Source organism: Nicotiana tomentosiformis, chromosome 6, assembly GCF_000390325.3.
Source record: "Nicotiana tomentosiformis chromosome 6, ASM39032v3, whole genome shotgun sequence".
In the NCBI taxonomy this organism is placed as follows: Eukaryota; Viridiplantae; Streptophyta; class Magnoliopsida; order Solanales; family Solanaceae; genus Nicotiana; species Nicotiana tomentosiformis.
This window is the reverse complement of record NC_090817.1, coordinates 120,951,835-120,969,900: the sequence shown is the minus strand read 5'-3', so window position 1 is coordinate 120,969,900 and position 18,066 is coordinate 120,951,835. Positions and strand designations below refer to the sequence as shown.

The following is an 18,066-nucleotide window of genomic DNA, read 5'->3' as shown; positions in this document are numbered from 1 at the left end:
TAAAGACTGCCTCTGCTATAGCCTTTATTCACTATTTCCTTTGATCATTGGTGCTTTATTTACTCTTTTTTTGTTGAATTTTTTTTCATCAGTTGTTAATTATCAATAGGGCAGCAAATTGATAAACTATATATAACTGAAATTACACTAGCATAGCAGGAGAGTATTAAAACTGTTAGCAAATTTATTCTTCTTACGACGAGTGAGGCTTGCTTAGTTAGTGAGCTACCTCTAAGTTTGTAATGTATTACTCAGGTAGTTATCTTTGAGCATAACTTTGTTTAGCTGCAGCAAGGGACAAATATATCAACAATTTTTTTCAATTTAGGCAACAATGGATATAGTTAGAAACATCATATTCACTGTCTTTGTCCAAACAATTAGAGCATCAGTATCTAAAATTTGTCCAACACAGTGGAAGCTATCAAAACAAAAGTCTCTTATTTTGAGAAACAAGACATTGATCTGGCTGGATGCTAATTTACATAAAGGAAGCTCTTGAGCAAACCTAGATGGACAGAAATAGCCAAAGAATTGTGTTCTTGTAATGTAACAAAAAGATCTCTCACCTGCTGTGTTTCTCTATTCATTTCTACCATAGTCTCTTGCTTCAACTCAACATTTTCAACACGTCCATGAAGATGATCGCTTGATTACAGGCTTCATTTGCTTGTCCTCTTCCAAAGAGATCATTCCCAAGTGTGAAGGATCCTCCAATAACATCTTTGCTACAAGATATCCGGCAATTGACCACGTTTGATACTTCCTTGCTTGTTTACCAATGTATCTTCCGAGTTTTCCATCATAGTATTCAGGCCAGCTGTCCTTGAGCAAGCGGCTCTCAGCAAGATCAATTGCTCGTCTTGCTATTTGTGGCCGCCCAGTCTTAATGCAGGCAGCCGTCAGCAACCACAAAAGCACTGCATTTAAGAGATGAATTATATGTTGCATTAGCAAGTGTAAGATCAATAGAATCAACCTATGCATTTCATTTCTTTTCTTTCTGGCAGTGCTCAGTAGCAATACTGAGGCGCCATCTTTCTCTTATAAAACTAAGACAACAGTTCCGTGGAAACTGCAGTTGAACAAACATTATGCAAAGCAATGAATCCTTTATCCTTGTAACATAGCACTCAAGTGTATAGCATTACTTCCAATGAGAATCAAAGTCATGCGCTACTCAATTGCAGGAGTTAAAAAAGTAAAGTATCAAATCAATTACAGAGCTGAAGGATGATGGTCGAACCTGGCCAAGATCCTCCATTATGGTAACTCCATCTAATATTCTTGGGATCACAACCAGTAACTATCTGCCATTCATGATTTTCAATTGCTGGATAACATATCTTCAAAGGCATATCTGCTACTAGCTCCTCCCAGCGCTCTTCTATGAGATCCATAATAGCAGCAGCTTGCTCTGGGGTGGCAAGGGAAGACAAAATAGCGATACAGTTACCCAAAGCAAACCACCTGAAGTCCATCCTAGCAGGACTAACATTTCCAATAAAGTAACCACCACGCATAGGCACAAAATCAAATACCCACTCCGGGATTGAATCAGGAATAACATTAAACTTATTTACTGCAGTGTGAGAATACTCTTCAGTTTTATAGCGGTATATGTCATTTAATTGTTGAAAGTCAAGCCAGAAATAACTTCGCATATGAAAACTCAAGGCATGCAGGCGCTTCACTATTCTCTCAATAAATTCTTTCCCCTCTGCATCGTGCTTCAACATTGCCAATGCAGATCTCAGTGCCATGAAGAAGAGTGCTTGGATCTCGATAGGATAACCATAAATGCCCTGAAAATCAACCACGATAATTTAAAAATCCAACTATTGTCTCTTCAAGGGCAAAACACCAATTATGGGACCTAATATGCAAGTAACTACTAGGTAATGACATTCTAATATTTATCACGACAAAACAAATTTTGGGAAGGCCGGAAATAGTTGTGTTACTATTCTTTTAAGCATAATGTGTACAGTCCTCTAAGAGTGGATAAGGAAACTCACAAAGGTAAGAATTCCAGTCTCCTAGTTTAAAGCTATTTATGATGCTTAGAGTTTCCAGATCACTGTCAGATTTATGGAGTAATATAAACAAAACGTTCACCTCCAAGATATTCATCAACTTATTAAAACTCAAATATTTGAAGAAATTTGAATGTCATTGATAGCTAAGCTGGAACAGAAAAACAATGAAATCTAGAAATTCAACATGAGGCATTACCAGAAACAATTCAATTGAGCCATGTTATGTTTTCTATTTTTCTTTAAAAAAATCAGTAAAACAAGATTTAACTAGATAAGCCTTGTTATGTTTTCTTTGTCTTCCATCTCCTAGGTCTGAAGATTATTCACATTACAGATAAAGAAAGAAATAGAAAAAAAAAATTAAAAAAAAAAAAGAAAAGAAAAGAGGAAGACAAGTATTTCTTTTCCGCTTCAACAAAGAAGAATATGAGCTATGTGGCAGCTTTTTAGGACTTAAAAACATAATAAAATTATCTCTTCTTCCCTTTTCTGGTCTTGCTTTTTTCTTTTAGCTTTATCATTTATTTCTCTTTGAATGACAATTCTCTAGGTCAATCTAAAAGCAGTAATCATTAAAGATGAATGATTTGTATTCCTCACAGATGTTACTTGTCTGAGAAACCAACAGATTAGTTAAGTACTGTTATTCCAAACATCAAGATTGTATATGTCCTACACTTGAACATAAGTACGGGACCGAAAAATCAATATTCTGAACAATTGAACAACTATCGCTGACCAAGGAAAAACATCACTTGAAGAGGCTAATTAATGAGGCAAACAAACTTTTAAGGGGATAAGTCATAATTAAGGTAAACTAAGAGTCTTTCATCTCCCCAATTTAGCAATGTCTGCATTGTTAACAAACCACCAATGAAGTTTACCTTAGGATGCAGTCCAATGGACCAAGGAGTTGTACAAAGAGCATTTCCCAAACATACTGATTTTAAATTAAAAAAAAAGGGCATCGCCTATTGCTATATTATTTTCCTAAAGCAACTTAGAAGAGAGATCTACGCGCATAAGCACTTACCTTAAAGATCACTAACAAAGATACACCAAGAACATTCAATGAATTCTACTACATCCTAAAATCCATTTCCTGTGATTTAGAGCCCATCTCATGTAATCATAGGGATAAAGAAACGAAATGAAAGGGCTCTGATAGAACACAAGTTCTTTTTCTGACTGAAAGACTTGTGAATCTTAGAGCAATAACCACGAACATAAGATGGAAGATGTAAAAAAAAAAGTTCCTAGAAGTCCATGATACCAACCCTTTAGTCAATTGAGCATGAGATTTCTTAACAAAATTCTTTTAGTTTTGCTGATACAATAAAGATCAGTTTACATCATTGGATACCAAAGAGATTCAACTTGTTATTAGCACTATTTGGGTGTTTGTGCAAGCTTTTCAGATATTTTTTAACTTATCTACTCATTTGATAAAAATTAAAAGTGCTTATCTACCCCTTTGGTCACCCCGCAACTTATGGTTTTTCAGCTTATAAGCACTTACGGTTTGACCAAGATTTTACTAATTTATCTCTAACAACTTTAATGGCATTTCATTCATTCTAATATAAGATTGCATATCAGCACTTTTTGTCAACACATCAATGCTTATAATCAGTTTTAGCACTTATATGCAAACACGTAACTGCTTTGTTTATCAACTACATTCGATAAGCTAAGTCAAATGGGCTCTATCACACTGATAAAAAGATCCAACAATGTTAACAAGTTAAGATGGAAAAATATATTACCATCCTCCGATCAATCATTGAGCATCCATCAGCACATAGCAGCGTGGGAAACGTGTCAAATCCTTCAGACAGACACAAGCTCAATATAAGCCTCATCCCCTTTTGGCACTCTGGTGTTTCAGAGAGACTCATGTCTCCAGTAGATTTTGTGTAAGCACGTAGAAGAATTATCCACCAAAACCCAGAATCAACTGGAGCAACTCTTCCAATTGCACTCTCACCAAAATCTGCTACTATAGTATCTGTCTTACGAACAGGATCATGAAGAACCTTGAAACTAGCAGGCATAACCCCTTCTCCCAGCTTGAATCTATCTATTCTTTTTTCCCACCCCTGAAGCTGAAGTGTCTTCAACAAGAAGTTCTTAACTATATCTGGCTCTCCGTTCATCAGGAAGGCCAAAGCACTAGGCACAAAATCTCGAACAAAAACCTACACATCAAACAAAAAACTTATATGGATAAATACGCTGATGATATAGATAATACTATACTCCTTATCACATCACTGTACCTCACTCCACATTAAACCAGTTTCGCCATCAATATCCCACAATTATATGTATGGCATCAATAACCCACACATACATGGGTTTCCAGTATTTTTGTCAAAAGGTCACACCTGATCATAGTATATGATACCAATATTATTTTTTATAGGTAGTATATGATACCAATATTATGCAAATTACAAAAGCAAAATCACATAAGAGCACCAAGATATTGTAATGCTTAGAATTCATATAAATACTGACCTGATCATAGTTGAGGACTTCTTCAGAAGCATGGTCAACTGCAGCAATTGTGCCAACTGGTTGACCCCGAAAATGAACCAAAGAGCGGCGGAGAGCATCCCAGGCTTCAGCAACCATTGGATGGGGCTCAAAAGAGTTCCGAGTTGATGAAGCCGGGGTGTCCAAGACTGACCGGCCTGGTGAGGCACTTTCATAATGATCTAAACCTCTCGATAGGCCTATGGATAACTCACTAAGTGACCTCTCATCAAATGATCTCTTCCTCTCTATGTTTAGCCTTGGCTTGTCGAGAAGCTTAGAGAGATCATAATCATCTATGTCAGAAATGGAGCAATGGGAGCTCACATTTCTCATTCCAGTTCCTTCCATGCTCACCTTAACCCTTCAATCCACAGAAGTACTCTGTATCACAAAAAATAACCCTTTTAGACCCCAACACAAGTTGCAGACCTACACAAAATTGCTACCTATTCATTAGACTATAGTGTCAACTGTCAACCAATTAGCATTCCAGGTCGCACAAAAAGAAGGCGCGTTAGACACACACTCACATATAAATATATGTTGATGTGTTTGTGAGCATGTGGTTGTATTAATCAATCAACTATGCCTCAATAGCTCGCTAGTTGGTTGGTTATATGAATCCCCTATATCTTATTGCTCTCCATCCAGACTCATTTCATTTCAATACTCATAAGTAATGTATGCACACACACATTAGACATATAGACCCACACATAAAATACACATGTGTGTGTGCATGCCCTCGAGTATGTTGAAACACATAAATAGATAGTCAAACAATAACCTTTTAGACTACAAATCAAGTTGCACAACCACATAAAAACACAAACTTGTTATCCCTCTCTATAAGAATAACGGAGTACTTGTCAACCCAATAACAATATGTCTCGCGCAAAAAGCGCATTTCTGTCCATAAAATTGGAATACTTGGGTGCATATGAGTAGAAAGTAGAAACACATAAATAGATGGTCAGAAAATCCATAATGTCATATTTTAAAACATCCACAATGAAAATTGTACAGAAAACACATCTGCGTAACATCATGGCTCAATTGAACGCGAAAAATGGGTCAGTGGCAAATAGCTATGATCCCATCCATTATGCAAAGGGACAAACAAAGTAAGAATAAAAAGGATTTCACTTTCACAATCTTAAACACCTTTTTGAAGGTTATCAATAAGTTATAACCCTGGTAATTAGCATAACATTACCATAATCAAAATAACCTTATCCAAAAAAAAAAGTACAGATATTTAACTGCTCCTAATTACAATATCGGGTTCTATAAAGGAAGAATATGAAAAGATCAAATCTTTTAACATTTTAGCCACGTCCCAATTCAGAGAACAAGCTGCACATATTACAAACTCAAGATCCAAATACAATGAAGAAGAGAACATAATGAAAATGAAGAAATACATAAAGTAAAAAAAACTTTTTGAGAAGCATTATAAACAAATTACCAAGACCCAAATTAGATCTAAAGCTGATATAGCACAAAACTAAGAAAACATGCGCAGAAAATACATACTTTTAGGCAAAGAAGAGAAATATGTAGAGGAATATACGTTTTATAGAGAGAGAGAGAGAGACCTTAGCTAGTGAGAGAAATAAGAAGAAGAAGAAGAAGAAGAAGAAGAAGGAAGATTTTCCGACGGCAATGATGCCGGAGCGCCGGCGAGATCACCAGAGAGAGATAGTGTGTGTGTATGGAAATGGAGGAAGAGGAGAAAAAGAATCCATGTAATTAACAGCTGCTATTTATAGATCGATGAGAATTGCAATAAGTTTTGCTATAGTGGGTCCTACATACAGCTGGAATATATTTATTCTGGATAAATTGGCAATTGAGAAATAAAAGAGAAAACAAAAATACTCCAATTTTCCTACGGTTATCACCCTTTCTAAATATGTGTAGAAAATATGGATTATTAAATGGAGAATTGGAAGGTTGGAAAAGGGACACTGGTGACACCAATGGTGGAAATTACTCTAAATGATAATTAAGGAAAGTATGAAATTTATATTGAAGAAATAAAATATTATAAAGAATATAAAAAACTTTATTCTCTCGATTTGTTATACGTAGTTTTGAATTTTTTTTGTTGTGAATAAATTTTAATAAGAGGATTAAACTTAATAATGTTTTGTCAAACATTACTTTTCCTTTTGCCTTAATGAAAGTAAAATCTATTGATTATTAATTTTTATACAGACAACACACTCAATTTTGTTAAAATTTAATAGCTTTAAAATTAATTCGAAGATAAGTCTTGAGAATTTATCAAAGAAGATTGACTCGTTAGTTTAAAGAATACGGTTGTACAATTTGAAACAATAAAATATATTATTTGGGAATAAAATTTTCGAAATTCCATAGTACATCCTTTCTCCATTCCTAATTTATATAGTATTTTTTTTATCTCAAAAGAAAAGATTGATTCAATTACAAATTATAAAAAAAGGAAATAAAAGAAAACAACGATTTCCGTGAGGATGTTACGGGGAATAGCAGGTGAGACTACCAAGCACGAGGAAATTGCCGGGAGTCGACGTGGAACGAAACGACACAGTTTTCACGATTTTTCTTGACAAACTTCTGTTCTGTAGTGGTTGTTGGAAAGACCTCAGCCAACTTGTCTCAAATTTATTATTCCATGTTTTTTTTTTCCTCTTTAATTATGTCCCCACTTGGCTGTCCTTTTTGGACTTCTACTCTAGTCATTAATAAAAATTAAATTTGGAAAGAGAAGAGATAGGAAGTGAAACAATTTTATTTTTATAAATAATACATATTTAGAGCTTATCGACTCGATTAAATTCGTCGTATTACTAAAGGGGAAAGCTTTCTATATCAAAATAATTTTTATTTTCAGAAATCAAATTCTAAATAACTAATTAAGGGGTGAGAGATCTTAGTTATTCCATTACAATTCTCTGTGGTAGAAAGCAATTTTTCGATTATAGTTTTTGAATTTTTTTGTTTGGAATGACCTTTAATTCTTCAGAAATAGCAGTCTAGAATTTGATGTTTTCTATAAACGTAAAACAAAACTACAACATTTTACTTTATAAGACCCTCAATAAATCCTTTAATTAATACGTCTTCTTTATGTAAAAATAATTTAGCAATATATTTTAAGGAACATTTTATTGTTATTTTTCATATTTTTGGCTTTGCTTTTAGTTAAGGTTAACTTCCATTTGACGTTAAAAAAGGGGAGGTGGGGCAGTCCTAACTTGACAATTCAAGCTATCCAAAATAGTCTTTTTCCCTTTCCTTATCGAGTAGATTTGTTTTACCTTTATCCCAATATTCATCCATCACAAAATCTACCTTTTGCTTTCCATGTTATTTTTTCCTTATGTGGCGTTTGAATTATTATTCGGGATATATTTTCGAAGAAAAGATTGTGCAAAGTGAAAACGTATTTGATTAATTAATAAGGTCCTTTTCTCAAAATTTAATATTTACTTTGTATTATTTTCAAGCAAGTAATAAGGACCTTGAGTTAATGCAACACTTTTGAGATTGTTTGATTTAGAAACAAGTAATGTGTGGATTGTAATATAGAGATTAATGGTGCAATAATTTATACGGTAAAGATTAGTCTTATAGGATATTTAGTAGGCGTTTAGAGATAAAAAATTATAATTTTTGAAAAATATAATATTTGGAGTTACGTTGAAAAATGGTATTTGAATTTTAATATTATATTTGGACATACATTTCGCTTGAAAAAATGTTGCAGTTTTTTGAGTGGGGAAAAAAGTTTTCCCGAAAATTTGAAAAAGTGATCAAAACCATTTTTTATTTTTAAAAAACTTATTTTCAAATTTTTTTTAAAAACTTACAAAATTTCATGGATAAACACATTTTTGAAAAAAAAAATTCAAAAAAAAAAAATTTTATTATGGACAAACGGGTCCTTCCTCTTTTTACCCCTTCCCCTTCATCTTCTTGATTCGGAATGACGTTGGAAAATAGGTGTACCAAGAAGTACAAAGTACAAACCATGAAAAATAAGAATATTCTCTTTGTAGCCCGATAAAAGAAAATATAACAAGTGGTTAATTTGTTTCTGCGCAAGTCAAAAAGAAAGACAAAAGATAAAAGATTCGGTGTGGAAAAGAAGCCAATCTCAAAAAAGATTTCTTTCTTTTACAAATCTTTTGGGGTAAGAATCTGTCCCTTTGGCTTTAAACAGCCAAACAATTCTGCCAACGTAAAATAAAATAAGATAACAGTAATTAAATAATCAATCGTTGATTTTAACTGCACTCCCTAGAATGGACCACCATCTTTATCTTAATCTATGCAACCAAATAAGTCCAACTAAGATCTTTGTACATGTGGAGACACCTTTTGGCCCTTATGACTGGGAAATCAAAAGAAATTTAAACTTACATATTCATATGATCATTGAGGTTGTTCAGTTCAATGAATGGTTGATATTGTTAAGTTTTTTCTTTCTTTTTTTTTGGATGGTGGAATTTTCGGATCGTGACCATTAACAACAGTTTATAATAGACTTAATCTTATTCTGATCTTATCTATTGTGCATTTAATTTGAAGATATAAATGTACCTCCAAGAAGTTGACACTTCAGTGACTTACTTGAGTATGTATGCCCTCGAGAAGGTGGAACAAAGTGACTTACTTGAACGGACGTCTCTTTGAAATACTCATAATGAATATGACTATACTTATCTAGTTGAGAAAAATCAGTTGTAATGATAATCCAACTATCTTCCCAATTGCATATCAAGACGGTTGTAATAATTAATAATGGGTATAACAGTATTTAGAGTTGAGACAAACCATATTGTTTATCCGAAAAATCGGATAATGTTAAATTTATGTATGGTTCTAAGAATACGTGATACCCTTTGATACAAATCGTATAGAGAGATAGCAATACGAATATTCTTGACTATGACAGTGAGAATAATGAATCAGAAAGAACGAATAAAATGAAGTAAAACAAACACAAGGAGGTATCTTTTGTTCCAGTGTATTCCGTGTGTCCATAACTTACAAGGATCCCCTTTTATAGTAGAGGGTCATTACTTTATTTATAACAAAAAATAATAAAATAAAGCATATAGTGGAGGACCCATGATGATTTGTCTCTTCCTCGATTCCCGCCAAGATTCTCTCTCTTGATGCGGTTGCAACGGCTATTGTCTGTGAGCTCGATACTCGCTCGAACTCGTTACTGGGTCGAGCCCTTCGGTCTTGGCTCGAGTTCGACCTTCGGGATGGGCATCGCGCATTTCCGACCTCGAAGCAATTCCTTGCGGATCGATTTGGTCACGGGCTCGATAAGGTTATCGAGCAGCCTTCGGACTCGAGGCTCGTTAGTACTGTCTTCGGAGCTCACTCCCAAAATCCCACTCCGACTACTTACCACTTGAACTCGATCGAACGTAGGAAGGCCGAAATCTATTTCGACCATATACAGATAGTCCCCTCGTTTCTCACGAAGGATGCGGTGAGAATCGATATGAGGGCCGACGATATCCATTCCCCATTTCATGAACGGCCATGGGGATAGGACTGAGTGAAGTTGCTTGATGGATCATTGGCGCAAACCTTTGACATTTGTCACATTTACGAACAAATTCCTTCACGTCTTTGCCCATATCGGCTCAATAATACCCTGCTCTGATTATTTTTCGAACTAATGTATCGGCACCGAAGTGACTCCCACAAGTGCCCTCATGCACTTCCCGTAGGATGTAATCGGTACCTCCCGGACCCAAGCATACTGCCAGCAGTTCATCGAATGTCCTTCGTTATAGCGTTCCATCTGAAGCCAACGTGAATCGAGCAGCTTTAGCCCGTAGGGCCCTAGAGTCTTTTGGGTCCGATGGGAGCTTTCCGCTCTTTAAGTATTCAATATACTTATTTCTCCAATCCCAGGTTAAGCTTGTAGAATTTATTTCGGCGTGACCTCCTTCGATTACCGATCTCGAGAGTTGGACGATAGTCCCCAAGCTCAAGTCATCTTCCTCGACTGACGATCCCAAATTCGCAAGTGCATCGGCTTCAATGTTTTGTTCTCATGGAACATGCCGTAAAGTCCATTGTTTGAAATGGTGCAAAGTGACAAGTAGTTTGTCTAAATACCTTTGCATTCTACGTTCTCGAACTTCGAAGGTTTTGTTCACTTGACTCACCACCAGCAAAGAATCACATTTGGCTTCAATGACTTCTGCTCCCAAAGTTTTTAGCTAGCTCGAGACTTGCAATCATGGCTTCATACTCGGCCTCGTTGTTAGTTAACCTGTAGTTTTAATAGATTGCCTAATAGTGTTACCCGTGGGTGGTTTCAAAACTATGCCCCGTCCGTAAAAAGGATACATACTCCCCATGATGTGCCCGATTTCAACAGGAGTTCTTTTTCGACTTCGGGTACAAGGGTTGGCGTGAAATCGACCACGAAGTCTGTTAAAATTTGAGACTTGATGGCCGTACGGGGTTGATATTCGATATCGTACCCACTGAGTTTGACGGCCCATTTGGCCAACTGGCCTGATAGTTCGGGCTTGTGCAAAATATTACAAAGCGGATAAGTGGTTAATACACATATGGGGTGACATTGAAAGTATGATCTTAACTTTCTAGAGACGCTTATCAGTGCAAGTGCCAATTTTTCTAGGTGCGGATATCTAATTTCTGCTTCTCCTAAGGTCCGACTTATATAATAAACGGGAAATTACGTACCTTGCTCTTCTCGAACTAGGACACCACTTACGGCAATTTTCGATACTGCCAAGTACAAATAAAGTTTTTCGCCCGTTTTTGGAGTGTGAAGTAGTGGTGGTCTCGATAGATATCGTTTTAGTTCCTCCAATGCTTGTTGGCATTCCGGGGTCCAAGCGAAATCATTCTTCTTTTTGAGTAGAGAGGAAAATTTGTGACTTCGATCTGACGATCTCGAAATGAATCGGCCTAAGGCTGTAATCCGTCCTGTTAGTCTTTGTACAGCTTTCACGGTGTCCACGATGGTGATATCTCCGATGGCCTTGATTTTATCGGGGTTAATCTTGATTCCCCGGTTTGACACCATAAAGCCGAGGAACTTGCCCGAACCGACCCCGAAAGTATATTTTTCGGGGTTGAGCTTCATGTTGTATTTCCTAAAAATCTCGAACGTTTCCTGCAAATGGGTCAAATGGTCCTCTGTGCGCAGGGACTTAACTAGCATGTCGTCAATATAAACTTCCATTGATTTACCTATTTGTTCTTTGAACATTTTATTTACTAGGTATTGGTAAGTAGCCCCCGCATTTTTTAACCCGAAGGGCATCACATTATAACAATATGTTCCATATCTGGTGACAAATGAAGTCTTTTCTTGGTCCTCCGGGTTCATCTGGATTTAATTATACCCGGAATAGGCATCGAGAAAAGTGAGGATCTCATGGCCGGTCGTGGCATCGATCATGCGATCGATGTTGGGCAGCGGAAAGGAATCTTTGGGGCATGCTTTGTTCAAATCCATATAGTCCACACACATTCTAAGTTTGTTCCTTTTTTTAGGCACTACAACTACGTTGGCTAACCATTCGGGATATTTTACCTCCCGAATGGACCCTATTTTGAGAAGTTTGGTTACCTCGTCCTTTATGAATGCGTGCTTTCCTGGGGTCTTCTCTTTTGCTTCACCAGTCTGAACCTAGGGTCCAAGCTTAGCCGATGCATCGTTATATCCGGTGGGATCCCTGTTATATCTAAGTGGGACCAGGCAAAACAATCAATGTTATCGATAAGAAATTCAACAAGTTTCTTCCTGAGTTCGGGGCTCAACCCCGTTCCCAAGTATACCTTTCGCTCGGGCCAGTGCTCGATTAGTGTGATTTGCTCTGGTTCTTCAATTGTTGATTTGGTGGCATCGGAGTCATCGGGAATCATGAAAGATCGAGGGACCCTTTGACCATCATCCTCTTCGATTTTCTGGTTATCTGGCTGGGTCGAAGCCGACATATGTGATTGCTATTTGGTGTCCCGTTCTCCTTTTGAGCCCGATCCCTTTATCGGCGAAGGCGAGGATATTGATTTTTCTTCCTCGACGACGAACGTTTCTTTTACGGCCGGTTGTTCTCCGTACACTGTTTTGACACCTCTCGATGTCGGGAATTTGAGGACCTGGTGTAGGGTCGAAGGTACAGCTCTCATGTTGTGGATCCATGGCCTTCCGAAAAGGGCGTTGTACCTCATGTCGCCTTCGATCACGTGAAACTTCATTTCCTGGATGGTTCCGGCCACGTTTATTGGTAAGATTATCTCGCCTTTGGTGGTTTCACATGCCATATTGAATCCGTTTAGAACTAGAGTTGCGGGTACGATCTGGTCCTGCAGGCCGAGCTGTTCTACGACCTTCAATCTGATGATGTTGGCCGAGCCACCTGGATCGATTAACACACGCTTAATTTTAGTTTTATTCATGAGTACTGATATTACTAGTGCATCGTTATGAGGTTGGATGACTCCTTCTGCATCTTTATCATCGAAGGACAAAGTCCCCGTGGGTGCGTAATCTTGAGTCCGAGATCGCTTTTCCCTCACAATCGATGTTTTAGTGCGTTTAAGCATTGGTCCCTGAGGGGTATCAGCGCCACCGATGATCATGTAAATGACGTGTTGCGGTTCTTCTTGCTCGTTTTGCTTGCCAAAATCCCTGTTTTTAAAATGGTTCTTCGACCTATCACTCAGAAATTCCCGAAGGTGCCCTTTGTTAAATAAGCGGGCTACTTCCTCTCTTAGTTGCCTGCAATCTTCCGTTCTGTGACCATGGGTGCCATGATATTCGCACATTTTATTGGGATTCCTTTGGGCAGGATCGGTCTGCATGGGTCGAGGCCACTTGGTGTCTTTAATGCGTCTGATAGCCGACACGATGGCGGATGCACCAACGCTGAAGTTATACTCTGATAACCGAGGTGCTTCTATAGGATCGGCATATTTATCAAAGCCGCTCTTGCTCATAAGTGCCCGAGAATTTTTCCCTCGATCAATCCTTTGATTGTTCCAAACTGTATTGCGTGTTGGACCATTGTTCATCCGATCTGCGATGTACGGTTGATATCGGTCTCTGTTCGACATTTGTTCTCTGTCGATCTCCCTTTGGTTTTTAGTAGCTGTCCTGTTCTAATGAACGGGTCCATACGGAGCTCCCAACTGGTCATCTTCAACCCTAATTTTCGATTGATATCGGTTGTGTATATCTGTCTAAGTTATTGCTGGATACTCGATCAAATTTTGCTTCAGCTGACGTGACGCTGTCGAACTCAACTCGTTCAACCCTTGGGTGAAAGCTTGTACGGCCCAATCGTCTGTGACCGTTGGCAATTCCATGCATTCCATTTGAAATGGGGATACGAATTTTCTCAGCATTTCATTACCCCATTGCTTTACTTTGAAGAAGTCCGATTTCCTTGTTGCAACCTTTATGGCACCAGCATGTGCCTTTACGAATGAATCTGCTAACATGGCAAAAGAATCGATGGAATTAGGCGGTAAATTGTGATACCAGATCATTGCTCCCTTCGAGAGGGTCTCCCCGAACTTTTTCAACAACACGGATTCGATCTCATCGTCCTCCAAATCATTACCTTTGATGGCACATGTGTAAGAGGTGACGTGCTCGTTAGGATCGGTCGTACCATTATATTTTGGAATTTCGGGCATACAGAATTTTTTGGGGATTGGTTTTGGGGCCGCACTCGAGGGAAAAGGCTTTTGAATGATTTTTTTCGAATCAAGCCCTTTTATCATTGGTGGAGCCCCCAGGATTTGATCGACCCTAGCATTGTATATTTCCACTCTCTAGTCGTTAGCTTCGACTCGTTTTGTGAGTTCATCGAGTAATTTAGTAATTTCGGGAGTGGTCCCCGATTCTTGCTCGTTTGATTTTACTATGGCGGGCTCCGTTCTGGGGGTGATTTCTCGAAGCGGATTGGGATCCGGCCTGCTTTGTATATGAGTTTGGCTCTGTAACTGGGCTATCGCTACTTGTTGGGCTTGTAGCATCTTGAAGATCATACGTAAGTTGGCTCCGATTTCCCCCGCGTTATGGGTATCTGGGGCTACGGATCGAGTACCTCCCTGAATGCTTCTTTCCGGCTCGGAATGCTGATTCGCCTCCAGAGCTATTCGTGAATTGACATACAATGGTACTTCGGCTCGAATTTCGGGTACTTCGATTCGAGCCTTAGTTCCATCGTCAAGTGGCCTTCCGCCCCCGGGTGCCAAGTTGTTGGTTTCATGTTGAGGGCCGGCTTCGTGGTCGATAGGTAAATCCATTGCTGATTTGAAGTTGTAAACTGGTGTGTACTGCAGATTTATGTCAAACAATCACTGTTATCCTTAGCCCCACGGTGGGCGCCAAATTGTTTACCCGAAAAATCGGATAACGTTAAATTTATATATGGTTCTAAGGATACGTGATACCCTTTGATACAAATCGTATAGAGAGATAGCAATACGAATATTCTTGACTATGACAGTGGGAATAATGAATCAGAAAGAACGAATAAAATGAAGTAAAACAAACACAAAGAGGTATCTTTTGTTCCAGTGTATTCCGTGTGTCCATAGCTTACAAGGATCTCCCTTTTATAGTAGAGGGTCATTACTTTATTTATAACAAAAAATAATAAAATAAAGCATATAGTGGAGGACCCATGATGATTTGTCTCTTCCTCGATTCCCGCCAAAATTCTCTCTCTTGATGCGGTTGCAACGGCTATTGTCTGTGAGCTCGATACTCGCTCGAACTCGTTACTGGGTCGAGCCCTTCGGTCTTGGCTCGAGTTCGACCTTCGGGATGGACGTCGCGCATTTCCGACCTCGAAGCAATGCCTTGCAGATCGATTCGGTCACGGGCTCGATAAGGTTATCGAGCCGACTCCTCGAGCAGCCTTCGAAATCGAGGCTCATTAGTACTGTCTTCGGAGCTCATTCCCAAAATTCCACTCCGACTTCTTACCACTTGAACTTGATCGAACGTAGGAAGCCGAAATCTATTTCGACCATATGCACATATGTATACGATCTTTTTAATTGCATAGTTGTGATTTTTCATGAGGTATAATGACTAATTGTTATGCAAGTGAAAAATGTGCAATCTATACAAAAGCCCAATATGGTAGGGCAATTCTGGTAGAGATTACATTTGATATGCACTAATATATGAGATAAGAGACTACCTTTACATAGGTCTAGTGAGTTTGAGAAGGTAAAAGCTCATGTACCCGGTGGTAAAACTTTTTTATGTTTTTAATAAACTATATATACATTGTGTATTTGAATTTCCTTTACTTTTTTGTGTATATAACTTTTTATATTTTGCTTTCCCTTTACAACTTATTTGGATGGTTACGTTATTACCTATTGTATTGTATCGTATTGTTAATTTAAATATAATATTTGTTTTGATTGTTATCTGAAGTTTATTGTTCGTATCGTTAAATCTGACGTTACGTGACGACGAAAAATGCCAATTTATGTAACGGCGAATTTGGTGTGGTAGCGTCGTTACCTTATTTTTTTTCTATCATCTTACCCATTTTTATTATTAAATAACCATATTTTATACTTAATTAAGTTTTTAGCGTTTAAGAGATTCACCCATTTTTAATTAAAAAGAAATAGGTTGAATACCTAAGAAAAACCTACTTGGCATGGATTATTACTAGTTGAACTCTTAAATTATTTGTAGTCTAAATTACCACGAACTTGGCTAAAGTGTCTTAAAAAACTTCTAACAAATGAATTTTGATTTTGATAATAATAAACCAAACTTGTGCAAAGTACTCACTAAGCCATTGTTCATCTCTCTCCTAACAATAATTGGTACCTAACAAGTTAGGTGACATGTGAGGCCAGGTTTGGCAAACCCCAAACTAAGCCTCCAACCAATCACAACATAGAATAGAACATATAAATTAAAGTAGGATTTATTGTTTTCCACATGGGGAATTTTAACAATATAATCTTGTTGCACGCATGCTTCAACCGTCAATAGCGCCATGCATGGCACCATTTGGAGCATGAAACTAATTAATTAAACATTAAATAAAACAAATTAATGACCTTTTATAAATTTATTAATTAGATGGGGAACTATAATGGACGGTCAATTCTACCAAGAGACGTATTTAGAACATGTTTAATGAATTCAATTCGTCTCTTTATATATATAAAGGCGGACAATTGGTTTGTCCGTCTTAATGAATTCACCATGGACGTGATTTATAATTACCCAAGATTTCCAATAGTAATATATTTTGTAGTTTTTATTTTTCTTAATTTAGGCGGAATTAAGAGATCAAAGAAATGTTTTTAGAAGAAGTTAAGGTGTTAAAATTTGGAAATGTTTTGTTAGAATTGAGCATGCAACATAGAGATGTCAAATTGTCAATGAATTTTCTGCCGGGAATATGAAGTTACATATATATGACGTGGGGAAACAAGTAGAAAAATTTCACATTATGTTGTTTTCAAATGTAATTTAGGCCGATTTTCGTATTCAGAATATTATTTCCTTTTTGCTTTGACATTTCAATACTGCTGAAAAGTTGACTTCTTTTCATATTACGTTCCTGATTCCGTGAATCATGACACAAACAAAGAAGTCAATAATTATTTTAGAAAACATTCACAGACAATTATTGACTTATTGTATCAGGTGTAAGGGAGGGTGAAGTGGATCCTTATCCATTTGTGGCAATTAAAAAATAGTCGGCCATATTTATTTTTTACTTTTTCTAGTTATATACATAGATTATACATTAAATATACATAATTATACACATATAATACATAAATTATGCATATATTATACAACCACCGGCTATTTTTAGTTTAAATAATTGGATGAACGACTATTTGGGTTAATTCACATTTTGTTGAGGGAAAAAGCCCATATATTTGATTTTTCTTTTAATTCTTTATGTAAGGAAATACAACCGTCCTATTTTCATAGGTTTTAAAATTCTGTATATACTTAAAATATATTTTTGAAAATGAAAAAGTGAAATTAAAACAAATAAAAAAATCATAAAAGGGTCCGTAATATTTTGTAATACTACTTTTAGTGTACGTACGTTGCACGTGTGTGTTGCGTCAATTAATAAATATATTTATATGTAAGAAGAACAAATTATTAAAAAATAGAAATTTATATCAAAATAAATTAAATATTTTCTTAAGGAAATAATTTGTAAAATATTATTAAAATTTTAATTAATTTTAAATTTTACATATTAAGACTTCTGACTTGGTTCAAATAATACATATTCGATAAATAAAACTGATTTGAAAATCCTAAATAGGTAAATATTAGAAAAATTAACACATGAAATAATTATAGGTTTGAAGCAATTTAATAAAATATAATTTAAACAACCAATAAAATATTTTTGTATGGAAAGGAAAATAAAGGATCAAAATTGATCTTGCACGATAAAAT

General features: G+C 36.7%; 1 protein-coding gene across 2 annotated transcripts; it reads right to left on the bottom strand.

Annotated features, from left to right (window-relative positions):
• Positions 1-341: 341 nt before the first annotated feature.
• On the bottom strand, positions 342-6,331 carry LOC104092360 (probable alkaline/neutral invertase D). Of its 2 annotated transcripts, none has more exons than XM_009597951.4 (5): positions 6,179-6,331; positions 4,560-4,961; positions 3,806-4,237; positions 1,247-1,805; positions 342-920 (listed from the first exon to the last, which is right to left on the bottom strand). In XM_009597951.4, exons 2-5 carry the CDS (start codon positions 4,926-4,928, stop codon positions 625-627), a joined length of 1,656 nt encoding a protein of 551 aa, XP_009596246.1. In that variant the 5' UTR covers positions 4,929-4,961; positions 6,179-6,331; the 3' UTR covers positions 342-624. The 2 variants fall into 2 exon arrangements, with proteins under 2 accessions (XP_009596246.1, XP_009596247.1); XM_009597952.4 differs by having other exon boundaries at positions 6,117-6,319.
• Positions 6,332-18,066: the final 11,735 nt, after the last annotated feature.